At 41.6% G+C, this 27,049-nt stretch overlaps 1 protein-coding gene and 1 pseudogene across 3 annotated transcripts in view; both read right to left on the bottom strand.

Annotated features, from left to right (window-relative positions):
- LOC132889949 (uncharacterized) overlaps window positions 1–27,049 on the bottom strand; it is a 189,210-nt pseudogene that overhangs the window by 46,591 nt on the left and 115,570 nt on the right.
- Window positions 7,786–27,049, bottom strand: part of LOC132890973 (histone-lysine N-methyltransferase PRDM7-like) — a 39,044-nt gene continuing 19,780 nt past the window's right edge. Inside the window, exon 7 of one of the 3 annotated variants that reach the window (XM_060928392.1) lies at window positions 7,786–11,472. In XM_060928392.1, coding sequence (XP_060784375.1) covers window positions 11,393–11,472 — 80 coding nt within the window. In that variant the 3' untranslated portion in view covers window positions 7,786–11,392. Of the gene's footprint in view, window positions 11,496–22,587; window positions 22,658–27,049 lie in introns of those variants that run through there. The other 2 variants (XM_060928393.1, XM_060928394.1) reach the window with 2 other exon arrangements.

Genomic DNA, 27,049 nt, shown 5'->3' on the forward strand with positions numbered 1-27,049 from the left:
CTATAAATGATGAAACATCAAGTTTTCAGCGCAAAGTGCAAATTTATTTCAACAATACTTTAGTAATGCACAAAAGTGGTTAAGAGAAAAGTGCAAGTGTAGTCGAACTTGAACCATGCTTTCAAAAGAGTGGAACAGAAAGAACTTGCAAGTAAAGTGAAAGTTCACTTTTTCTGCTTCTTCGCAGTGAAGCCAAAGGCATCTAGTTTTTTGCCATTGCTTCCATAGACTTTTTTTTATGGCAAACTACACAAAAGCGCACACCTGCCATTTTCATCTTTTTGCACCATGAACTAAATGGCTTGCCATTATCGCCCATTTCATTTCGCCAAGCCCATCTCCACTTATTCTTTACCATTTTGTCGATGTCTGACACATCTGTGCCTTCATTTAAAAGAAGCGCGTCCATGCTGGCAAAACCGAAAGTAATTTGACGCGCTCTAGTGATGGAAATCGAAGGGCCTATGTCAGGTGGCCTTATACGCAGTACTCGAGTTGAGGGGGGATGTGGGGGGAGGCATCCCCCTTCTGAAATAAAAATCTCAAATCATTCCCCTTATAAAACGGCCAGCCCCCCATCACATCCCTTGTGCCATTTTACCGATTAATGTGGAAATTAGCCTACTATTGTTTTAACAAATATTACTACCATTTCAACATTACAGGCTTTGCGCAGTGATAGCCTACATGTAGCCGGATAAAAAAGACGCATATTTATTTATTCGGTTGCACCTCTCATTCACACCTATACGGAGGTTTCAGTCACTGAAAACAGCTACTTTTGCAAACTCGGGGCAGAGTGGAGATTTCTGAAAACTCCATCTTCAGACCCGCGTGTAAATCGGGAAAACGAAGCAACAGTGGGCGAGAGGGCGTGCGCGAATATGAGTCATAGGTGTGAATCTTTCACCGAATGCCAATTGTCCCGGTTCTTCATGAAATCGCACGCGCACGCACAAATTCATTAGGTTAACTTTCAAATAACTGTTCTTGTGCACTTGCGACACCGGAGCCACTTTCCTGAATTTTGAGCTTCGGAGTATTGGCTTCTTTATCTATTTAATCAATGAATTTATTTGTCACATACATTAAATTACTAATGTAAAACATTAGTAGCCTATTTAAGCAATAGCTGTTTTCTCCACTGTTTTCCGACCTTTTGTGCTTAGTGAATGAGACACTTCATTACACTCCACTGACTGACTTCCAATTCCGGACTTTTTTGAAAATGTAAAATATAGGCCTACGAGATGTTTTTTTGGGACTTAATTCGCGTTGGTCCTTCACTATTAATTTTTGAGACTGACGAGGCACTAAATACTGTGGAATTATTTTCTCCTTACTATGAAGTTTGGCATCTTAAACAAGTGTCGGGAAATATTTCAGCCCGACTCTGCAGCCTCCAATGTTTAAGCGAACTGCTGAAACCATAATGTTTAAAGATTAAATCGTAGGCTAATCAAACCAAAGAAAAACAGCCTTTCCAGAACATTGTCTGCCGAAGCCTGTTTAACCTACAAAAGGCTTAAAAGCAAAGGTCTTGCTGCGGCTTCAACTTTTCACCTGATCACCTTTCAATAGGCAAATATCATTATTACTACTACTACAAAAGGCCTAGTATTAGTAGTAGACAAGTAATCTAGTTGACTAGTAGTAGGACAGCCAAATAGTTTCATCAGTGGCCTACGCCGAGCCTCCCCGGGACTAGACAGTAGCGGAGGCTGTATTTATTTATTTATGCCTATCTAGCGCAACAACTTATTCCTTTACAAATACTCAAACATAGCACAAGAAAGGGTTCAACAACAGGCAATCACAGCAGCTTGGTGAAGTTCTAAATCACATAGGTGTCAGACCTATGGGCCTACCCCCCCTTTTTTTCCCTCGGATCTGCATCACTCTCATTATTGACCTTTAGCGCTCCCAGTTGACGGAAATCCGTCGCAGCGACGGAAAACTTTAATCGATGCTAGATGTGTGAAGCTACTAGAGACATACCCCAAGAAACTTGCTGCTGTAATTGCAGCAAAATATGGCTCGACAAAGTATTGACTTTGGGGTTGAATACCTATACACAGTCCAGATTTTTTTTTTCATTGTAATTGTTTGTGTCACAAATCTTATACAAGCAAACAAATAAAATAATTTGCACCTTTAAAGTGGTAGGCATATTGTGTAAATCAAATGGTGCCAACACCCCATAAGTACATTTTAATTCCAGCTTGTAACACAACAAAATAGTAAAAACACCAAGGGGGATGAATACTTTTGCAAGACACTGTTTTTACAGCATCCTTAGTAAATGCTTGGTCATGGTCACAGTTGATTTAAATTAGGCTACTTGTTTGTTCTGTATTTTGGGAAAGAGAACCAAGTGGCCAACTACTATGTTTGGAAATCGCAGGCCGGTACAAACAAAAATAATAAGAATTTGGGGAGAGAGGAAAAAAAAAAAAAAACACCAATTCAGCACACCACCCATTTCCGTATTTCAGCATGCTGACACTTCTGCCATTTCTAGAGCTACACATTTTTCCAGTAAACCAGAATACACTCATGCCAGTCCACTGTCGGGCATCATGCACCCACACATGAACAAACTCATTCACACCTAGTGGCAATTCAAGCATAGCCTATTTGTCCATATCTGAAGGAAACCAGTGGACCCAGAGAAAATCTACACAGATACGGGGAGAACATGCAAATCTCAACAGAGACAATAACCTGAGCTCAGGATCAAATCCACAACCCTAGAGCTATGAGGCTATGAAAATGCACCACCAGTATTCCCCTAAACCTGTATACACATATTTGGACACCTGAACATCTCATCTCATCTCATTATCTCTAGCCGCTTTATCCTTCTACAGGGTCGCAGGCAAGCTGGAGCCTATCCCAGCTGACTACGGGCGAAAGGCGGGGTACACCCTGGACAAGTCGCCAGGTCATCACAGGGCTGACACATAGACACAGACAACCATTCACACTCACATTCACACCTACGGTCAATTTAGAGTCACCAGTTAACCTAACCTGCATGTCTTTGGACTGTGGGGGAAACCGGAGCACCCGGAGGAAACCCACGCGGACACGGGGAGAACATGCAAACTCCACACAGAAAGGCCCTCGCCGGCCCCGGGGCTCGAACCCAGGACCTTCTTGCTGTGAGGCGACAGCACTAACCACTACGCCACCGTGCCGCCCACACCTGAACATCAAACCCATAAATGCTTGTTGAGCACGTCGTTCCAGAGTCAGTCCTCTTTGAGAGGCGTGAACGTGTAAAGAATCGCATCAATGGAGCTTGAAACAAGTGTTATTCTGAAGTGAATGTTGGGGCAGCTATTTAAAATGTATGTATTTAAAGAAAAAATATTTAATTATCCTCACTCCTAGGTATGATATTAAACTCTCTATAAATATAAAAACCACGCAAGTTAATTTAGTCGTGATTTGGTGATTAAATTATCTGAAACAGAGGCTCCATCTCAAAATAACCCACTATTGTACTTTCAGTGCACTAGATACTGTGTCAGGTAGAATAATCAGTGAGAGTGTTACTGAGCTCCTGATCTCGTACAGAGGCAGTCTTTATTGTCAGGATCTTCCTCTTTAATTGAGAGAACTTCAGGTGGGTTCTCGAAGTTGTTTCCATGGTTGTAGATGTTCAACTCCAGTGTCTCTTCTTTCTTCACACAGATTCCTGACACTTCAGATGTCCCTCCATCTGAAATCTCGATTTTCACATCTTCATACAGCTAAAGATCAAACAAGAATAACATTCAGAAAAGACTTCAGATTTCCTTTTTCATTAAGCTATGGTCACACTAACCCATTGCAAAGCATTGCGAGGTGTATCGATTAAAATGAGGCGTTTTGGTGGCGATGCTTGACAAGGTACAGGTGAGCTAAAAGTTGTGGTCACACAGCAGGCGAACACTTGACTGTCACAGCTTCACGCACTTGAGTCTGGTGCAGCTTGTGCGGCTATGCACTCTCACGGAGTGCGTTGTGCGTGATCATGGGACCCAGTCATTATGGGAAACACGTGATACTGATTTGAGTTCAAATCAGCATGTGCATATAAGGATGGTGTATTCACAGAGACTTTGCGAAGTATCATCATTATCGCCACATTTGTTTCTAGCCATGATTATGACTCTGGTTAAATACTCTGCTTTGTGTTTTGCTTTTGATTTCATTTGTGTTTTGTTACTCTGGCCTTGCCTCACATTTTCTTTTTGTAAATATCACACCTGCTAATAAACATTCTTCCTACACTTAGATCTGCTAACGTCGCATACTTGACAAAATACTAAACAAAGCCTCTGGAAAAATAGTGTCATATGTGCGAGCAGATTGCGCTCAAATGAGCATCAGGCAATTTCCATAATAACTGGGTCCCAAGAGCGTGCACAACGCACTCCGAACAATACCCAAATGTAAATGCACTTTTTAAATCTCGGGGAAGATTAGGCTATGCCAAGCCGCTCTGCTGATGAATCTCCTGCGAGCATCGTGGACGTGGATTCAAGACAAATACATCTCAAGAGGCTCGAAGAAGGTCCCCCGAGCTTCAGGAAGTATTCCCAAACCCATCTGCAAGTATTCGCTACTTACTTTGTCAGCGAAAACCTCGCCACCAAATTTTAATGCAGGCACTGGCATTTTTCACAACGCTGTTGGTCACTCACAAGACAGGGACACCAAAAAACAACTAGCGAAACACTGACATTTGCCTTACATCACACGATTGGTGGCGATGCTACCAATTTCTCATTGCCAAGTATTTGCAAACCCATAGCAAGCTGTAGTGTGAGAAGGGCCTTAGGTATTATTAGGTTTTGGGTGATTAGCAGGACAGCTTGTAGGCTGGCAGAGAAACAAGGCAGCAAAATACAGACTGGTCAAGCGTTAAAGTGCATATTCTGGACCAATTTCGGTTTTTTTTATATATATATTTTATAATATTCTGGTTTTTTTTTTATCCCTTTACACACTCATCCAGAAGGGTAATTTTGCACAAGGTCATCTGTCTACAGCAGGAAAAAATAAAATAACGAAACGCATCTGGAAAAATCCCAAGGGAGTCTGGAGCCATATTGATCCAGATTCGTGATGTCACGTGAGGATCCGCCAGCAGGCTGAGAGACAAACACAGGAACACCTAATTTAGAGTATAGTCTCTCTTATTTCTTACCCTGGCAACAGTCAACTTGTGAACTGCCGATTTTCTTGGTCTTTTTCTCGGCTCTGCTTGGTCCTCGGCTTCAAGGGCCTCAGTGGATGCGGGACTTCGCCTTCTGTCAGGGGAGACGAACACGGCTGGCTCCTTTGGTGACGCTGACACAAATAGAGACGGTGTTGCTTTGGGCATTCTAACAGACAGAACTGCGTCTTTTTTCAGATCAAGTTGCTTCTTGAAGCCCATTTCCCACTGCAAATAGTTCTCAAAGTCGTCGGGGTTTATGAAGCGAGCCCCGCATATGATGCTGTGGTCTGTTGCATGTTGCCAGGTTTTCCGGGTGCCTCGCGCAAAGCGCTCCCATTTCCCTCTCATTGTCCGGTCTTTTGGAAAACAATGAGTACTAATCCCATCAAGATTGGTGTTGCTACACCCTCCTAGGATACATCTGTTAACCATTTTAATAATTACGCTATAACGTTGAAGAAATTTGCAGAAAACCACCAGGTCATTTTCTCATAAACAAACCAGCGCTGACGTAGGATTCAGAAAGAGGCGTCCCGCACGCGACGTCACGAAAATCAATGTTTGCCGGGAAATCCAAATGGCAAGTTTTTTCAGAGGCGGACCAATTCGCCTCAAATGGCTTGATTTCAACTGAATTTTTCTGGTATTGTGCAAGGTAAAAAAAATTGCAGAGAATGCAGAATGTTACAGATATTTGACCAAAGTTTAATATAAAATAGGAGAATTACATTGATCTTGCTCCTGAATTTACCCGTGATATGCACTTTAACCTCATTCTTGAGCTTTACCTGTGAGGGATCAGGAGCCTGAGAGGTCCTGGAGGAGCACTGTCTGTCTCCTGCTGAACTCATTATAACAGCTCTAAACAAAGATAATATCATTAACACCTTTGATAGATCCATAAAAATAAAAACTAGAGGATTATGTAAAGCTGCTCATGAAGCTTTAAAAATAATTCATATTGAGGTTGATTGTTAAAAGGTTAAACAAAAACATAAAACTACAAAAAACCTAGGTGAAATAAATTTATACGAATTGTTTTTTATCTTGATTAGTGCAAAGTGCTCGTAAAAAGTGACTTTGAACAAGTTAAAATTATTTCAATACTTTAAACACAAAAATAAGCAGGTTATGCTCACTAAAACACATCACAAAGGCCGAATTCCAAATCTCTCCTTACTGCATAAATAGTGCACTACATAGGGAGTACACAGCATTACATCATACAGAATGTAGTGCACTTGAACAATGGACACCCATTTGGGATTCGGCCTCACAGCTTTATTTTCGCTTACCTCAGGGTTTAAAGCGCAACGGACATTCAAACAAAGGCAAAACAATGCATTTGTATTTTTAATTGCATTAGATATAACCTACACAAGACATTTTATTCGAAATATTTAACGTAATGATAACTGGCGCTGTTATCTTAAGATGTTCCAGCAAGAAATATGCAACGGTTTTTCTTCTCCAATGTTTTGTGGCAGTTGGAGCAGCAGTTCTTGGGCGCTTTACCGCCACCATCTGGTCTGGAGGGGCATAGTAAATACTAACTAAAATAAGCTCCCGGCCATATCTCGTGAGAGCCAACCTGATAACCTCAGAATATGGAGGAAAGGCTCACCCGAATTCTAGCAAATTTTTATCTAGCTCATGAAAAAAAAAATCATCATACGATAAAACTTTTATCCAAACCGGTCTTTTTCACTTGGGTCATGGGTGACTGGCTGGGCTTTCCTTTCACTTTATCGATCTGACAGTTTGGAACGTAGCCCAGGCCTGATCATACTGTTGCCACTATTATGTTATTTACCAGCTGGGAGGTCCGTATCGTGAAATACCGTGACCAAGGTCTTGAACATACTGAGCGAGGCCCTCTGGGCCGAGGTCACGGTATTTCACCATACGGACCGACCTTAAGCTGGTAAATAATACATTTATTATTTTCTTGACCAAATTCTAACAGAAAACGAGAGCGCCCGAAAGGGAAAACCGAGCCGCCATTTTGAATCCTCATTCACGGCTGTAATGCAAATTGCTTCCTCCTCGGTATACAAGTGCACTTCCATGGCAGGAAAAAAAACCCCTACATTTTGCTGTCTATGTAGTCCCCTATTTATACAAAATTGAGTCAGTCATTCAGGATTCAGCCATGTTTTTGCTCAGTGTTGGCAGCAGTTACAGGTTTTTAGCTTTCTCCTGAAATGTTTTCTTTTATTTCTTCTTCCTCAGGGTAGTAAAACTCGCTTTCGCTGTGAAGACTGTCATCGCTATCCATGCTGTAAAATTAATGCTATTTTCCTGAGAAATGCGAAAATAAATGGTGACAAAATTGCTACTATGTTTGCTGTTGTTGTGAACGAGCGAGTCGCCACTAATTATGTGACTTATGAAGTTCATTGGTTTAACCAGCTCTTATGTAAAGGTTTCATACGAAAAGGGGTGAATACCTATGCACATTCCAGATTTGTTTTTTGATCTTAATTATTGTTTGTGTCACAATAAAAAAATTGCACATTTAACATAGTAGGCATGTTGTGTAAATCAAGTGGTGGGAACCCCCCAAAAAAGCATTTTAATTCCAGCTTTTAATGTGACAAATCAGGACAAACACCAAGGGGGATGAATACTTTTGCAAGACACTATGTACTGTTCTTATGCTGATGTGTACATGAAAAGGGGACACTCTCGACAAGAATGATATTACCCAAGGCTTAGATACTGTAAAACAGGAGCATTGACAAAATCATGACCTAAGGAACAGATACGTGTACATTACGAGTTAGCAAAATACAAACACTTACGCATTACGAGTGAACAAAGACTCTGACTGAAATCACAGTCAATTGATTTGATGTTACTGATTAAATCTTGTATAATAACCATGGAAAAATATAAGAGAAAATATATTACTAGACAATGGGCAAAAAGACTTGAAGAACTACAAGGTTGGTTTTGTTTCTATTTATTAGGGTGACCAGACGTCCCGGTTTTACCGGGACAGTCCCGATTTGGGGTTGTGTCCTCCGAGTCCCGACAAAAGTCTGAAGGGACACGGATATGTCCCGGTTTGCGACTGAGCAGCATGGGAATCATTAGCGAAGAAATGTCTGCATTTACTATTTTGATGAACTGACAGGAATCGCAAACTTTCCTGGTTACTGCCCCCTGGCCCTGTGGCATGGGTGTTTATTTAGCCACATTATTCCAGACAACAGAACGTGTTGCCATGCAACAATAAAATAAACATTAACTGGTGCGAATGTTCTTTGTCTAGCAGCTAACAGCAGTAATGCCACAGCAATTATGCCGAAAAGAAAATGTACCTTTTCCAAAGATTTACAGGGCACCTACCCCTTCCTCAGAGAGGTGCAGAACAATGCGCACGAAGCCTACTGCACACACTGTAAGTAAATATACATAGGCTAATGAATTTTGTTTAGGGTGGGTGGATTGACAGTCTCCTTAGCTTTGTTCCTGTGCTTTGTTCTTGTACTGAGCTGGGTAGCCTATGTTGCAAAAGCTGTGCGCTCCTGTAGGGGCTTTCCTCGGGCTGTCGCCCCTCTCCTCCTTTACTGCTGTTTTGTTTGAGTGTATATTCTCAAATCACTTGTCTCTTTTTTGTTTCTGTTTAACATACCATTCTGACAGTTTGGCCACATTGCTGTGTTGAACACCTTGTTGCACCTTCCATTAAAGTGTTCACTTTTGTACACATCTTGCTTTATTCATTCAGTTGTGGGGAATGGTTAGTAAGGTTGATTCTGACCTAGGCTATGTTGAGGTCACATATCTACTTTTTAAGTTCATGCTATAGTGCATACAATTTTAGAGATAAGGCCTACATGTGGCGGCACGGTGGTGTAGTGGTGAGCGCTGTCGCCTCACAATAAGAAGGTTCTGGGTTCAAGCCCCGTGGCCGGCGAGGGCCTTTCTGTGTGGAGTTTGCATGTTCTCCCCGTGTCCGCGTGGGTTTCCTCCGGGTGCTCCGGCTTCCCCCAAAGACATGCAGGTTAGGTTAACTGGTGACTCTAAATTGACCGTAGGTGTGAATGTGAGTGTGAATGGTTGTCTGTGTCTATGTGTCAGCCCTGTGATGACCTGGCGACTTGTCCAGGGTGTACCCCGCCTTTCACCCGTAGTCAGCTGGGATAGGCTCCAGCTTGCCTGCGACCCTGTAGAAGGATAAAGCAGCTAGAGATAATGAGATGAGATGAGGCCTGCATATGCATTCTTCTTGGTGTTCTCACCAACAGGTGAAATAAATCAGTTTAAATTTGGCCTAGGGACATAGCCTGGCCTATTCTCAGCCATTACAAAATCTGTTGTCTGACCGTAATTTAACTGATCTGTATACCACGATGCTACTAGATAACAAAATGCCTGTTTGTTTTATTTCATGTGAGATGTTGGTAAATGTGAGCGTCAACAAAATGATAAGAGCACCTCTCTGAGTGTCACATTTAAGTAAAAAAAAGGTGTGCGTGCGCGAGCATGGTCGCGCGCAAAAGTGTCCCGGTTTCAGACTAGGGAAATCTGGTCACCCTAATTTACATGTGACTCAAGTTTACTGGCGAGTAAACTTTCTGGTTGCTCACTGGTTCTGTTCTAGTGTAATGCTGCTGGATTACACTGATATTAGTAGTGCAGTTAATGCCTGCCTTGTGTGGTGAAGGCTTGTGTGATGACTACTTAAGTTCAAGCAAAAAAATAAATAAATGCAATCAATAGTCTAATTTTAAACACTGCATTAAGTTTACATATACTGCCTTCCACAAAAAGTCAAGATAAATATAAAATGAAATATACCTTTCAAAATATAGATTAATTCCAGGAAAAAACAGTATTTGACAAACATAATTTGATAACTTGAAACCATGCAATGTCTCAGAGTTCATGCACTCGTGCGTCTTAAATGTAACTGAATAAATGTGTTGCCTCTCTGTAAGCAGTGATTCTTCTTTTCTCTGGTGCGAATGCACAGGTAAATGCAGAGAAAACCCTAATGACAAACGCTTTCCACACTGTCAGGAGTGATGAGGCTTCTGTACCGTGTGAATGCGCTGATGTTTTTGGAGATAATCCTGTCGAATAAAACTCTTTCCACACTGTGAGCAGTGATAAAGCTTCTCTCCTGTGTGAATGCGCTGGTGTTGTTGGAGATGACTCTTTTGAGTAAAACTCTTTCCACACTGTGAGCAGTGATAAAGCTTCTCCCCTGTGTGAATCCGCTGGTGTTGTTGGAGATGACTCTTTTGAGTAAAACTCTTTCCACACTGTGAGCAGTGATAAAGCTTCTCTCCTGTGTGAACGCGCTGATGTTTTTGGAGATAATCCTGTCGAGTAAAAGGCTTTCCACACTGTGAGCAGTGATAAAGCTTCTGCCCTGTGTGAATGCGCTGGTGTTGTTGGAGATGAATCTGTTGGGTAAAACTCTTTCCACACTGTGAGCAGTGATACGGCTTCTCTCCTGTGTGAATGTGCTGGTGTTGTTGGAGATGAATCTGTTGGGTAAAACTCTTTCCACACTGGGAGCAGTGATACGGCTTCTCTCCTGTGTGAATGCGCTGGTGACGCTGAAGATCACTCTGTAGAATAAAACTCTTTCCACACTGGGAGCAGTGATATGGCTTCTCCCCTGTGTGAATGCGCTGGTGTTGTTGGAGATGACTCTGATAAGTAAAACTCTTTCCACACTGGGAGCAGTGATATGGCTTCTCCCCTGTGTGAATGCGCTGGTGTTGTTGGAGATTACTCTGTTGAGTAAAACTCTTTCCACACTGGGAGCAGTGATATGGCTTCTCCCCTGTGTGAATGCGCTGGTGTTGTTGGAGATTACTATGATGAGTAAACCTCTTTCCACACTGAGAGCAGTGATATGGCTTCTCCCCTCTGTGAATGCGCTGGTGTTGTTGGAGATTACGCTGATGAGTAAAATTCTTTCCACACTGGGAGCATTGATATGGCTCCTCTCCTGGGTGAACTTGTTCATGTTGTTGAGCACCCCGATGACCAAAATTCGTTCCATGTCCTGAGCAATGGTAAATTTCCTTTTGGTCATCATTGTTAGAAGTGTCAGAACTGAGAGTATCAGATGATGTTGGCTGACTACTGAAGCCTTTGGAGGGGATCTGAAGACCGTGTTTAATATCTCCCAATTCGTATGGCTTCAAATACTCTTCAAAGTAGCATCTCTGGATGTGTTTGTCTAGGTAAATGTAGGGTGATTAGGAAAAAGGTCATGTTGTGCAGGAAAAGAACTGCAACAGAGAGTTGTTTACTTCTGGACAAGTGAAAGAACAAAAATTTCAAAAAGTGAACATGATTAGAACGATTAGATTATAAAACGTAATATTATCCCAACGTAAAGGAATGTCTGAGGTTAAATAAAAACAATCAAAATTCTACAAGAATGAAGATTTACTAATCTGTAATTCAAATAACCAGCAACAAAGAATAAAGGGACCTGGGAATGGATTTCTTTGTCTACAATTTCACAAGGCTCAGGGTCACCAGCATGGACTACAGAGGGTTGTTGGTGATTTCTAGGATGAACATATCTGCTTAAGTGACACTTCACTTGACGCAAATCACACAGTTCATCAAACAGTTACCACTTCTCTGAAGTTAACTCCTGCCATGAAAACAAGTCAGCCACCAGATGGTTTAGCACAGCGAAGTAAACAGCACAGAACAAAGTAAAGTGTGACAGGTCAGTATGTGCCGTACCAGATTAGAGAAGCTCACAGATCCTGTATCTTACATAATCAGAATAATGCAGTTCTGCAGTCTTCAAAGGAACTATTTCAATGTCAAATAATCCTCAACAGCAGCTTTAGCCAGCTTCTGAGGTGCTGAGACCAAACAAAAAACACAACATTTAAGAGCTAAGCTAAAGGAGCCTCTATTGAGGAATACTGGTAGATTCAATAAGGTGCTGGAACAGCCCAATGGGTTTGAGTGGCCAAAAAGTTTGCGTTTTTACATACTGATTTATGTACAGACTATATAGTTTTTATATTAGTTTAATTTGCTTATTAATTTAAATTATACACTAATTTAATAAAATTCAATTCTGTGAAATTTTGTGAAACTGTCAATTCATCTCATCATCTCTAGCCGCTTTATCCTGTTCTACAGGGTCGCAGGCAAGTTGGAGCCTATCCCAGCTGACTACGGGCGAAAGGCGAGGTACACCCTGGACAAGTCGCCAGGTCATCACAGGGCCGACACATAGACACAGACAACCATTCACACTCACATTCACACCTACGGTCAATTTAGAGTCACCAGTTAACCTAACCTGCATGTCTTTGGACTGTGGGGGAAACCGGAGCACCCGGAGGAAACCCACGCGGACACGAGGAGAACATGCAAACTCCGGACAGAAAGGCCCTCGCCGGCCACGGGGCTCGAACCTGGACTTTCTTGCTGTGAGGCGACAGCGCTAACCACTACACCACCGTGCCACCCACTGTCAATTCATATTAATAGAATTTATTAAAGAAGTAAGCCAACATACAACCCCGATTCCAAAAAAAGTTGGGACAAAGTACGAATTGTAAATAAAAACGGAATGCAATGAAGTGGAAGTTTCAAAATTCCATATTTTATTCAGAATAGAACATAGATGACATATCAAATGTTTAAACTGAGAAAATGTATCATTTAAAGAGAAAAATTAGGTGATTTTAAATTTCATGACAATACCACATCTCAAAAAAGTTGGGACAAGGCCATGTTTACCACTGTGAGACAACCCCTTTTCTCTTTACAACAGTCTGTAAACATCTGGGGACTGAGGAGACAAGTTGCTCAAGTTTAGGGATAGGAATGTTAACCCATTCTTGTCTAATGTAGGATTCTAGTTGCTCAACTGTCTTAGGTCTTTTTTGTCGTATCTTCCGTTTTATGATGTGCCAAATGTTTTCTATGGGTGAAAGATCTGGACTGCAGGCTGGCCAGTTCAGTACCCGGACCCTTCTTCTACGCAGCCATGATGCTGTAATTGATGCAGTATGTGGGTTGGCATTGTCATGTTGGAAAATGCAAGGTCTTCCCTGAAAGAGACGTCGTCTGGATGGGAGCATATGTTGCTCTAGAACCTGGATATACCTTTCAGCATTGATGGTGTCTTTCCAGATGTGTAAACTGCCCATGCCACACGCACTAATCCAACCCCATACCATCAGAGATGCAGGCTTCTGAACTGAGCGCTGATAACAACTTGGGTCATCCTTCCCCTCTTTAGTCTGAATGACACGGCATCCCTGATTTCCATAAAGAACTTCAAATTTTAATTTGTCTGACCCCAGAACAGTTTTCCACTTTGCCACAGTCCATTTTAAAGGAGCCTTGGCCCAGAGAAGACATCTGCGCTTCTGGATCATGTTTAGATACGGCTTCTTATTTGAACTATAGAGTTTTAGCTGGCAACGGCGGATGGCACAGTGAATTGTGTTCACAGATAATGTTTTCTGGAAATATTCCTGAGCCCATTTTGTGATTTCCAATACAGAAGCATACCTGTATGTGATGCAGTGCCGTCTAAGGGCCCGAAGATCACGGGCACCCAGTATGGTTTTCCGGCCTTGACCCTTACGCACAGAGATTCTTCCAGATTCTCTGAATCTTTTGATGATATTATGCACTGTAGATGATGATATGTTCAAACTCTTTGCAATTTTACACTGTCGAACTCCTTTCTGATATTGCTCCACTATTTGTCGGCGCAGAATTAGGGGGATTGGTGATCCTCTTCCCATCTTTACTTCTGAGAGCCGCTGCCACTCCAAGATGCTCTTTTTATACCCAGTCCTGTTAATGACCTATTGCCAATTGACCTAATGAGTTGTAATTTGCTCCTCCAGCTGTTCCTTTTTTGTACCTTTAACTTTTCCAGCCTCTTATTGCCCCTGTCCCAACTTTTTTGAGATGTGTTGCTGTCATGAAATTTCAAATGAGCCAATATTTGGCATGAAATTTCAAAATGCCTCACTTTCGACATTTGATATGTTGTCTATGTTCTATTGTGAATACAATATCAGTTTTTGAGATTTGTAAATTATTGCATTCCGTTTTTATTTACAATTTGTACTTTGTACCAACTTTTTTGGAATCGGGGTTGTAAATACATAAATTAAGATGGATAAGACCAGTAATTTAGTTAAGAGAGAAATGCAAGTGTATAAAAAAGGGACACGCTGCAATTGTTCAGATGGTGTACCAGCCAGTTTTATTTGTACCAAGTGAACAATAAGTGACTGATCTGGACTGGCTCAAACTGCAATGTGCCATATATTCCCTAGTGTGTTGCATACCAGCATCAACATAGCATTGAGGCTGGCACATTGCTATAGGAGACATTTCAGGCTGAGAGTTCACAAAAAAATAATTAATGAGCCCGAACATAACCAGACTGTCAAAGAGCAAAAACCTGTCCTTCATCTTATCCACTAAGGTTTCTTGATCCCATCCACAACTCATTGTAAGAAAACAGTGCATTTCTTTTTTGTAAATAATTTTTCATTCCTTTTTCACCTGATGCTACACTTCTTTTTTCAAACAATATTTTTGTTGAAAGACAGGACACAATTTTTTTCATAGTCCTCATCATGAAGTGACATGAAACATTCGTACAATCTACAGTATTTTGACATAAACAGCTTTGAGTTTATTCAGGGTCAACTGGAATTTGTCACTGATCTTTTCAAGATGGCGCCAGTGTGTGTGGCCTGCCGTCTGTCTCTGCCAGCGTTGTGTGTGTTTGTGCTGTATCTGTCACTTGTCAGTCTCAATGTCTACTCGCTACTGGTGTATGATTGCCAAACACTGTTGGATATTCAAGTTTCTGCCAAAGATCTGGTGGGGTTTGATCATAGTGGACAAAAGTCTTTGCCCCCTTTCCTATCGGGGATTCCAGTTCACCTCTGCCGCGCCCCGGCTCCATCCCTCCGGTGTAAACGCCACCGCCGCCGGGGTAAACACAGCGGTCGACTGGTAAGGCTGAAGGCCTGTTTGTCACGCACGTCCAAGGTTTCTTGGATTAAGTATGGAGCGGTGCCTCGCCTCGTTTTTTCTCGACACTCACTGGACCTTGTCGACGCCTGGCTGGTACCTGTCGTTGGCCCGGATGAGATGCTTCAGCCCCGTGGCCCCTGCTCTCCTCGGCCTCACTGACGCAGGGTGAATTTGTGGAATCTACAGCCTTTGTGTCGGGCCCCCCGGATGGTTACTACTGTGGATCCGCCGAGTCCTGCCAAGTTTGGACTCGTCAATGCTAGGTCGCTAGCGAACAAAACTTTCATCCTGAAGGATTTCTTTACTTCCCGAGGACTGGATTTTCTCTGTGTGACTGAGACGTGGCTAGCTGTTGGGGAATCCAGCGCCCTCACAGAACTTTTATCTGGGGATTGCTGCTATTTTAACTCCCCACGGACCTCGGAGCAGTAATAGTGACAATTTATAAAAGTCATTATAAATGTAAGCAACTGTTTCTGTCATCCTCTTTTACCAGCTTTGAGATGAGTTTATTTGAACTGGCTCACCCTCACACAGTGTTGTGTGTTGTGGTCTACAGACCTCCTAAATACAATAAGGACTTCGTAAGTGACTTTTCTGATTTCCTGGCTGAAATTATGCCCGAGTATGACAGTGTCCTTATTGTTGGGGATTTTAATGTTCATGTGTGTTGTCCTGATAAGCCAATGGTGAAGGACTTTCTTAACCTCATTGACTCTTTTAATCTAGTACAGTCTGTTTCTGGTCCCACACAAGAACGTGGACACACACTCGATCTTGTTTTAGCATATGGTTTGCCTGTTTTTAATTTGGAGATCTGTGACGCAGCGTTTTCGGACCATATGCCTGTACTGTTTGATGTTGCTGTTGCCGGTAACACAGTTAAACCTCACGCTGTTGCTGCCCGGTGCTGTCGCATCATTAACCCTTCCACTGCTGGTCAGTTCTCGGCCGTTTTTAATCAGAGCTGTGTCGTTCCTGAATCAATGTGTAACGACAGGGATGAGCTTAGTTCATGGTTTCACTCCTCCTGCCAAATTATTTTAGACACTGTGGCTCCATTAAAAATCAGGCAGCCTAAAACTAAATGTGAACCCTAGCTAAATGACACTACTCGTGCTGTCAGACGCCAGTGCCGTAGAGCTGAGAGCAAGTGGAAGAGAGACAAACTGCAAGTGTCTTTTCAAATGTTAAGAGAGTGCTGGCATAACTATCAGATAACTGTGAAAGCTGCTAAAACTAAAAATTTCTCTGATATTATTCTGTCGAACTGTCATAAGCCTTGTGTTCTGTTTAAAACTATCGACTCCATTCTTAAATGCTCCGCAGACCGCTGGTATTGAGGCTTCGCCTGCAGTTTGTGAAGACTTTCTTCATTTTTTTATTGACAAGGTTGCTGGCACTAGGGCTCGAATTTCACCTTCTGCATATGACCCTTCAGTCTCTGTCCCCTGCTCCGCTGTCTTTGATAGGTTTAAGTCTGTGACTCTGTCAGATTTACAGGACACTGTTGGTCATTTAAAGCCCTCAGGCTCTCCTAATGATGCTGTCCCCTCTCGATTATTTAAAGAGGTTTTTCCTACTGTAGGTCCATCTGTGCTTATAGTTATTAACAGCAGTTTGTCCTCAGGTGTAGTCCCTAAAAACTTTAAACATGCAGTAGTGCACCCTTTAATAAAAAAAATAGGTTTAGATTCTGCAGTTTTGGCTAATTATAGGCCTATTTCCAAACTGCCCTTCCTTTCAAAACTCCTCGAAAAGACAGTCTACAATCAATTAATGTCCTTTCTGGAGGAGCACAATATTCTTGAGGTTTTCCAATCTGGTTTTAAATCACTGCACAGCACAGAATCGGCTCTTTTAAGAGTTTTTAACGATATTCTTTTAACTTGTGATTCTGGTGAATGTGCTGTTCTTGTCCTTTTAGACCTAACTGCTGCATTTGACACTGTAGACCATGACATTTTAATTTCACGTTTGGAGCAGTGGGTGGGCATCAGTGGCATAGCACTGGAGTGGTTCAGGTCGTACTTGGCAGATCGAACTTTGTGTGTGAGACTTGGTGACTCTGTATCCTCCTCTGCTCCTCTGTCATGTGGTGTCCCGCAGGGCTCAGTCTTAGGCCCTCTTCTCTTTTTACCTGCTCCCGCTTGGTTCTGTATTTAGGAAGCATGGTATTTCATTTCATTGTTATGCGGATGACACTCAGGTCTATATGCCTCTTAAAAAGAATCAAGCATTCTCTTTAAGACCCTTACTTTAATGTCTTGATGACATAAAGGCCTGGATGGCACTAAATTTTTTAAATTTTAATGAAAAGAAGACAGAAGTGATTGTTTTTGGTGGCAGCTCCGAGACCCTCTGTCTAGATCTAGGTTCCTTGGCTCAATACCTAAATTCCAATATTACTAACTTGGGAGTTAAGGTGGACTCTGACCTTAGACTTGACAATCAGATCAAGACAGTTGTGAAGTCAAGTTATCATCATCTGAGGCAGCTAGCCAAAATAAAGCCAATTCTTTCAAAGCAGCACTTTGAGACAGTAATCCATGCCTTTGTCACCACACGGCTGGATTACTGCAATGCACTTTATGTGGGGGTTAGTGGGTCCTCCATTAACCATCTCCAGATGGTACAAAATGCTGCTGCACATCTTTTAATTGGCACACGCAAATATGACCACATTTCCCCCATTTTAGCCTCACTCCACTGGTTGCCCATACATTTTAGGATTCATTTTAAAATTCTTTTAAATGTGCCAACTCACCTAAGGGTCCCCACATCACCGTCTCAGATTTTGCTCAAAAAATTCTATAATCAAGAATCATATGTTTGTACCACACATGCAAAATATTAGCTCCCAATTCATTGTAGTTTTGGAACTACTGGCCTTTGAAATTTTGATGTCAAAATACCACATGACGAAATGGCTCTTTCCCCAACTTCAGAGACCCATAACTTTTTATTGCAGCTATCTAGACAGTTGTGTTTGCAGATTCTTACTGAATGATACCCACTCTTTTCAAATCTGTTGTCAGAAAGCCTCTGAAGGACATACGTTTTGCATAATGGGAAGCCAAAAATGACGTTTTGGCCAAAATCACATAAAATTCATTAAAACTCTAGGGGGCATAGTAGAAATATGAAGCTAGTTAGATTTTTTTCCTCACTACATAGTATTTGTAGGGTTGTTATCTGTTCACAGAAACATATTTTGCCATGAAATTTCAATTCCTGAATTTACAAAAAAAATTTTAACATCTTACGTCCTTTCCGAGGGGGCTAAAATAGGGCATTTTCGCCATCTTATTTGGTCATGTGGCTAGGGGTTTAGGATCTTCAAATTTTTTGTGAAGATGCTCTCATATAAGATGTAACTACTCCCTGATTTTTTTTAACAAACGCCCCTTGCTTCATATTTTAATAATTTTTTTTGTACATGGACAGTTTCATCATTTTTCACTTTTTTCCACATTCAGAACTCTGTAACTCTAAATTGGAAGATTCCTACTAGCAGCTATTTCAGATTTACATACACTGACACACAAATTTTCATATTTTAGTAGTTGTATGCCCAAGAAATTCATATTTTTATTTCTATTGGGACCTAAAAACAGCTATTTGGCCAAAAATGACAAAAACGCTGGGCAGCTTTTAATAAACAAGGGAATAATAAAGGGGTGTTTTGCACACAAATTAAGGCTTATAAGAACCTAATCTAGGCATACACATTTCCTGAACAACTTTTTCTGTATTGTATATTATTTTTTGCAATTAGAAAATTTTAGGTATAATTGCAATTTTTGTTGAATATCCTTGGAAAATATAGAAAAATAACAACAAAATTCTGGAGTAGTATTTTTTATATACTTCAAGGTTGTGTAAGCACAAAACATTTAGCAATGAGGTTTTATTTACATATTAACACATTCAATGATCCATGATCATGATGTTGAAAAACATCACAAGATTTGTACATAATTTAAAGTCAAATATGGGCATCCGTGATAATGGGTAATTCATTCACAGGCAGTACAGTTTCATGTGATGTGCTAAGACACTCATAAACTGTCATCTAGTAGTACATAAGTTAAAACTTAAGTCTTTCACAAGTTTGAAGTCATCCTCTGTTAGTTGGTAATGGCGTCCCCCACTTTTTATGTTTGGGGCCTCTACCACACAAAGGACATGAAGCAAAGGCACCCAACATTCATCTTTCCTGCTTTGTGGTGGCCATGAGAATGTGTTGCCTCGTCCTTGTCTCATGAAATTGACATACACATCATTTTCTTCTTCATTTCTGGTGACAATATTTCCAATGTACCATTTTCTGTCATAAACACAGGCAATATATTTGCCTGGCTGGTACATATTTGGTGCAGATTGGGACATTTGGCTTGGGGCCTGTAACTGGGACTGTAAAACTGGTGTGGTTTCAGGTCCTATGTCCACTACCGATGATGGTACCACATCAGAAGAAACCCTTCTCATCTCCAGCTGAGTGGGTGCAATTGGGCAGAAGCTGTGATGAGATCTTGTTCCAGGAAAGGTTGAAACATTTTTGAAACGCTGTTCCAACTTGTATGCCACAGCATTGTGAAGAATTTCTTCTGCAGAGACAAAGAAAAACTTGATTCCCATGATATTCTGGTCAGCCCATTTATACATTGCTTCAGCTGTGAGAATTTGGTTATGGTCAGCTGCTTGCAAACTAGCCCTTGCAACAAGTCGTTTCACTGTGCCCCCAATACCGTCACACGGACTTTGTCCGTGGCTGGTGGCAAAAAAATGCCACTCAGCCTCCAAGTTGAAGTCATTCTGATGGTGCAACAAATTGCTAAAGTTTTTATAGTTTTTATACTGGGATGCTGCACCATCGCTAAAGTACAGTACCTTCTTAAGGTGTGGCAGTGTTTGTTTCAGGTGTGCTAAAACTTTTCCAATAAAAGCATGCACTGTCGTGGTGTCATGCTTCAGGCACTCTGAAATAACACACAATGAAATAGAGACAAGGTTTCCTGATGCTCCTTTGACATAAATGCAGAAGGGGTGAAGTGTTGCTTGACTATTGTCCCAGTGGTGACCTTGCACTGCATCCTGTACGATGAAACTATAGTTTTCTGCAAAGTCCAGAAGAACAATAGCAGAATCATGGGGAAGGGTGTCCTTTAGTTCACGCAAAAAAGCTGATTGAGCTTTCGCAACAAAATGGTGAGCACGGAGATCATTGAACTGTTTGCACACCTGTGGGATAAATTCACTCACTGGCAATTGCAAAGTCACTAGAGCGGTCCTGTCAGTAAGTACCCATTGCTTGTAAGTTATGATGTCCTCGGGCTCAATGTCATTTGTTGCGAAAAGTTCAGTTAAATAGGTTACTAAACCGTCCTTTCCTGGGCAGTTGTCGCAATAATGCAGCATACACTCTCTGTTCTCGGTAGAACAGACCATCTTGCTTAGCAATTCTTTGTAGTCAGTTATTTCTGGAATCACACTACAGCATAACTTAGTGTTCTGGTGATGTTGGCAGACACAAACAGAATGCATGCCTGAACTGGTCACAGGCACACACCACTGAGGGCGAAGTTCATAGAATTTGGATATTCCAATCTTGTCTCCAGATTCTTTGATGTACTCTGAGTAGAGCTCATTTATATTAACTAGAAGAAGTCGTTTCTGCATTTGCTGTCTTTCCCCATCAATTTTGACTGACACATATTCTTTCTTGCCTGGGCACATCCTAGAGAACTCATCGTTTTGGTAGAATGCGGTCACTCGTGCCTTTACAGCTTCATCCAGCTTACGGCCAGCTTTACTGTCCGGATCTGCTAGAATGCCTTTGTTTTTCTTAAGCTCTCTTGCCTTCTTAACAAGATGTTCAGTGACACTGAATTCTTCAACTGTTCTTTGAATGGTCCAACTCTCAGGGGCAAGAGTTACGATTTTAATCTTTTCCTGGTAGGTTGCTGTGGCACATTTCTCCTTCAAAAGTGTCACCAGTCGGTCCAGGTCTTTGCACCGATCACAGCCTCCCTCATCCTGACTCGAAGTCAGTTCTTCTGTTGGGATGTCTAGGACTTCAGCAATTTTTGATTTTGCAGCTGTGTTGATGTCTTTTGCTTTCCTTTTCGCATACCCAGGCTTATCCCTCTCACTTTTACGTTTTAGGGGGGAAATTCCTAACAGCTGTACACTTTGGTCCAGAGAATCATGTGCCACTTCTTGTGGTTCAAATTCTCCACTGGACTGACTAGTGGATTCTTCTGCGGCTGTTTTCTCAGCACACTTCTTTTCACACCGTTGACACACTTTTTGTCCTGGTTTTAACTTGAATGTCCTGGCAGCCTCTTCCTGCACAACTCGGAGGTTAGCTGGAAAAAAAAATTGTGATTAGTTTTTAAGCTTTGACTAATTTTTAATAAAACCAACTCACTAGAAGGTTTCAGTGATTAAGTTTGTCTATGATATTCATATACATATACATAGGATTCTGCAGCATATAATGCACTAGTCACCCCGGCCCCTACACAGACTGCACTATAATCAGGTCGGGGTGGTCCCTTGATCGAAGTACGTACTTAAAACGAAGGACAGTCCTTTGATCTAAGTACACAGAAAAACATGGCTACCAAGCTTGGACCAATGAAAACAGTTTATTTCCTTCCAAAGTTTTAAATCTTTATGGCAAAAAAAAATATAAAAATATTATACAAAAGTGGAATGCATAATTGAGAAGAAATCTGTCTGCCGCTTTTTGAGATATCATTGGGGAATTCCCTTTGAGCTAAAAATAGACTCCTATATGTCCTGCGATCTAAGGACTATTCTTTGATTTTTATCTCCAACACAGAAGAATACATGTCCTTAGATCAAAGGACTGTCCTTCCTTTTAAGTACTCAGAGGGTGTAATTCGATCGAGGGACCACCTCGACCTGATAATGGGGCCTAAATATATGTAAATTCCCCACCCCCTGCATAATGCATAATAAAATCATGGACAGGATAAACTTTGTGACTTACTTCGAACACTTTTCTTGTGCATCTTGAATGGATCACAGCAAGAGGTCTGCCGGCTCTCATATCGGATGAGGTATAAAGCTTCATGATGTAGGCAGACAGTATCCTCCAGACTAAAGGTAATATTTGCCCTCCATGAAAGAAGTTCTTGAGTCTTCTTCTCCAAAGAAGCAACTGGTTTCAGTCCAGATTTCCTTGTGTAGTAAGTCCTGTGACATTCCTCTTGCAACTTTCTTCCCACAGTGCATGAACTTTGCACATTTGAGCTGCTAGGCCTAGGTTTTTCAGCATCCATTTTTTCTCCCTTTGTTCTCCCTTTGTTCTCACTTTTTTCTACTAGCAGACACACAGACAGACAGACAGTGCTGCCTTTTGTGGTTAACTGTGGAGACCGACCAGTGCTCCATCTGGTGGAGCAAGTCGTAACTATTATGATTTCAAATAACAGGAATGTAAGACACATTTTTCAATTAAAAATCAACATTTACTAAGGATATCATTGCTAATATATATATATATATATATGGATAGAAAAAGTCACCACATCTTTAATTTATGAGGAAAATAGCCCATTCCCTCCAGAACTTGAAAAATATCAAGTCAACATTTTTGTCATTTTTGGCCAAATAGCTGTTTTTAGGTCCCAATAGAAAGAAAAATATGAATTTCTTGGGCAGACTACTACTAAAATATGAAAATTTGTATGTCAGTGTATGTAAATCTGAAATAGCTGCTAGTAGGAATTTTCCAATGTAGAGTTACAGAGTTCTGAATGTGGAAAAAAGTGAAAAATGATGAAACTGTCCATGTACAAAAAAAATTATTAAAATATGAAGCAAGGGGCGTTTGTTAAAAAAAATCAGGGAGTAGTTGCATCTTATATGAGAGCATCTTCACAAAAAACTAGAAGATCCTAAACCCCTAGCCACATTAACAAATAAGATGGCAAAAATGCCCTATTTTAGCCCCCTCGGAAAGGACGTAAGATGTTAAAAAATTTTTTAAAAATTCAGGAATATAATTTTCATCGCAAAATATGTTTCTGTGAACAGATAACAACCCTACAATTACTATGTAATGAGGAAAAAAATCTAACTAGTTTCATATTTCTACTAGGCCCCTTTGAGTTTTAATGAATTTTAAGCGATTTTGGCCAAAATGCCATTTTTGGCTTCCTATTATGCAAAAAGTATGTCCTTCAGAGGCTTTCTGGCAACAGATTTGAAAAGAGTGGGTATCATTCAGTAAGAATCTGCACACACAACTTTCTAGATAGCTGCAATAAAAAGTTATGGGTCTCTGAAGTTGGGGAAAGAGCCAATTTCGACATGTGGTGTTTTGACATCAATATTTCAAAGGCCTGTAGTTCCAAAACTACAACATAATTGGGGGCTAATATTTTGCATGTGTGGTACAAACATATGATTCTTGATTAGAGAATTTTTTGAGTAAAATCTGAGACGGTGATGTGGGGGAGTTCCTGAAATTTAGGTGAGTTGGCACGGAATGACCCCTCTCTGAATTGCTGCACTTATATTCACCCACCTGCTCTCTCAGGTCAGCTGATCAGCTGCTCCTGAGGGTGCCAAAAACTAAGCGCAAGCTCAGAGGGGACCGTGCTTTCGCTGTGGCAGCCCCTAAAATGTGGAATGATCTGCCTCTGCACATTAGACAGGCGTCTTCCTTGTCTGTTTTTAAATCCCTTCTTAAGACCCATCTCTTTTCCATGGCCTTTAACACCCTGTAAGATGTTGATTTTATTTTATTTATTTATCTTATTTTTTGTTATTTTATTTTGTTTTATTTTATTATATACCTATTTTTATGGATGTTTTATGTCTTTTAATTTATCTTGTATTTATCATTGTATCATGTACAGCACTTTGGTACCTTCTGGTTGTTTTTAAAGTGCTTTATAAATAAAGCTGGATTGGATTGGATGGGAAAGATGTTCTTTTTCCATCATCAGTAATAGTTTACTGTGTGAGTAACGACCTAAAGCGCACTGGATGGTCTTGCCCGACAATACTCGAGTGAACTTTGGTCTTTTTTGACCAAATCATACCTGCTTTAATCAAAAGGTGCAGGTTATTTATTCATCCCTAGAATAATGTAGACTATAGCTGGGGCAGCCATGGCCTAAAAGTTAGAGAAGCAGCCTTGGGCACAAGGGGTCGCCGGTTTGATTCCCTGAACCTGCAAGAAAAATATGGGGGGAGTGAATCAACAGCACTTTCCCCTCCCTCTGTATTCATGGCTGAATTGCCTTTGACCAACTGCTCCTCAGGTGCTGTAGCACAGCTGCCCACTGCTCTGGGTGTGTGTGCTCACTGTTCACTTGTGTGCACATGCATGGGTTCACTGCTTCAGATGGGTTAAAGAGGAGACAGGAGGACTTTTGCTTTGCTTCAGTGTACATGTGACAAAATAAAGGCTTTTTTTTTTGGGGGGGGGAGAAATCGTGAGAGTTTCTGACTACATGTGAGCTATTGTCAGACTATACATGTTGGTCCTCATGCGTGATGGGATGCCAGTGCTTGATCTGGACAAACATTGACTGTCAAGGTCCCTCCAATTACAAACACACTGCCTGCCCCCCCCCTGAAAAAAAGGCCAGTGAAAGTAATATTTCACTGGATCACCTTTAGCTTTGATTATAGCACACAATCAGTACATTCAGGTAGTCAGCTAATTTCATTTTATTGGCACATAATGTTGCTGAGCTTAGACGTGATCAAATGAAGCAACCCAGATCATAACACTGCCTCCAGTGGCTTGTATATTGGCCACTACGCATGATGGGTGCATTGTTTCATGCACTTCCCTTCTTACCCTGACGCACCCATCAAACCACATGATCTTTTTCAATTGCTCTATCTTTATGCTCCCTCACAAACTGAAACCTTTTCCTCCAATTTGCTTCACTAACAAGTGCTTCTCTTATAGCCACTCAGCCCTGAGGAAACACTCTTACTTTCACTATTAAACATGGCCATAAGTTCTGCTGCTGATTTTTTACAGTTCAAACTCACCAAAACTTTAAGTGGTCTCCAATCATGGTAATTAAAACATTTTTCAGACCATCATTTCATTTCACAGTGTTGATGGTCCACCATGGATACAGGACACTTCGTCCAACAACCATTTCGTCCAATAGTTAAGACATTTCGTCCAAAGCCTTTTTCATACGCACTATCAATTATTTTATATTTAATTTATTTGTTGTTCAAAAAAAAGGAGGAATTCTCAACGGAATTTGACCGAAGCAAAATACATTTTCGTAGAATGTAATTTAACCACCTGCCATTCGCGAGTTGTGAAATCTAACGGCGAGTAAAGATCACCTCAGACTCGCCTTTCTCGGCGTGTGTTCAAAACGATGGGTTCCTACCTAGAATTCATGTAAAATTCAATAAATATTTGACAAAAACTCCTTGCTTGCGCAGGACTCTCAGACATGCTCTGGACCTGACAACATTGGCTGTGAAATGATGGGCTATCCTGCTGCTGTACTGCTTCTTTGCTAGTCTGATGCCACGGGACAAGTTTGCTCTTGCTGATCTCAGACCAGCCTCATCACCTGCTCTGAAAGCAGCGTTCCGGGCTTTCAGTAACCAAACATTGTGTTGTGTAAACCTGGTCCAGTGTGTTGTTTCCCCGTGTTGCAAAGTCAATGTGTTGATGTAACTGAGGAAACACTGTTTTGAGATTAGCGTGGTTGAAATCCCCAGCTACGATGAGAAGTCCCTCTGGATGGGCTGCCTGTTGGTCACTGATGGCGCAGTACAGTTCACTCAGTGCCTTGTCCCTATCGTTGTTGTTGCAGCTGGGAGGAATGTAAACTGCAACAAGCAGGATGGCAGAAAACTCCCTCGGTAGATAGAAGGGCCGGCAGTGATGATCATAAACTCCACAAAGAGTGAACAGTGTCTGCAAACTACCACAGCGTCCTGACACCAAGCATCCCTGATGGAAACACAGACCCCGCTGCCGCGGGTCTTACCTCCTTCAGTGAGGGCTCTGTCTGCTCGATAGCATGTTAGCCAGTCGAGCTGGATGGCAGAGTCCGGTACTCTGTCGTTGAGCCATGTTTCCGTGAACACAAAAACACAGCACTCTCTCACAGCCTGCTGGGTCACTCTCAAAAGGTGAATATAGTCCAGTTTGTTATCCAAGGAGCGTACATTGGTGAGTACGATGGACAGTATAGCCGGCTTGTGTGGATTAGCCATTAGCCTGGCCCGGATACCCCTGTGCTTTCCCCCCTTCTGCCTCCTCTCGCACCGCCTACGGCGCTTCCTCTGCGGGTGTGCAGCAGTAGTGGGGGTCGATGTCAAAGTGGGCCGCCGCAGTAGGCCGAGGTCATGTAGCTCCTTAGTGTGTGCCGGGTTTAACTTACAGAAAAAAGTGTTGCCAATGTCAAAAAGACTCCCACGGCTGTATGTGTGCCTCGGAACGGACAAACGCGATGAAAACATACCAACACTCGAGCACACCGACGAAGACAAACATGTAAACACCACATTATCAGGACAGAAAGGGGCCGCTGCGTCCGCACGTGCCGCCATCTTGAAAAACTGAAACAGCTATATTGCCCTACCATACTGTCAGACTGCTGTTCCTGTTTACATTGTTCATTCTGTTTATATTGTCATTCGTCACATTCAAATTTATACCGTTAATTCTGTTTACACTGCCACATCTGCACTTTCTGGATTGCCACTGTCTTTTCTTAGATAGCTTTAGCTTGTGTGTGTAAATAACCCCCTTTTTTTTAAAGTTTATATCTTGTACCTATA

The sequence above is a fragment of the Neoarius graeffei genome, chromosome 8 (assembly GCF_027579695.1).
Source record: "Neoarius graeffei isolate fNeoGra1 chromosome 8, fNeoGra1.pri, whole genome shotgun sequence".
Taxonomy (NCBI): Eukaryota; Metazoa; Chordata; class Actinopteri; order Siluriformes; family Ariidae; genus Neoarius; species Neoarius graeffei.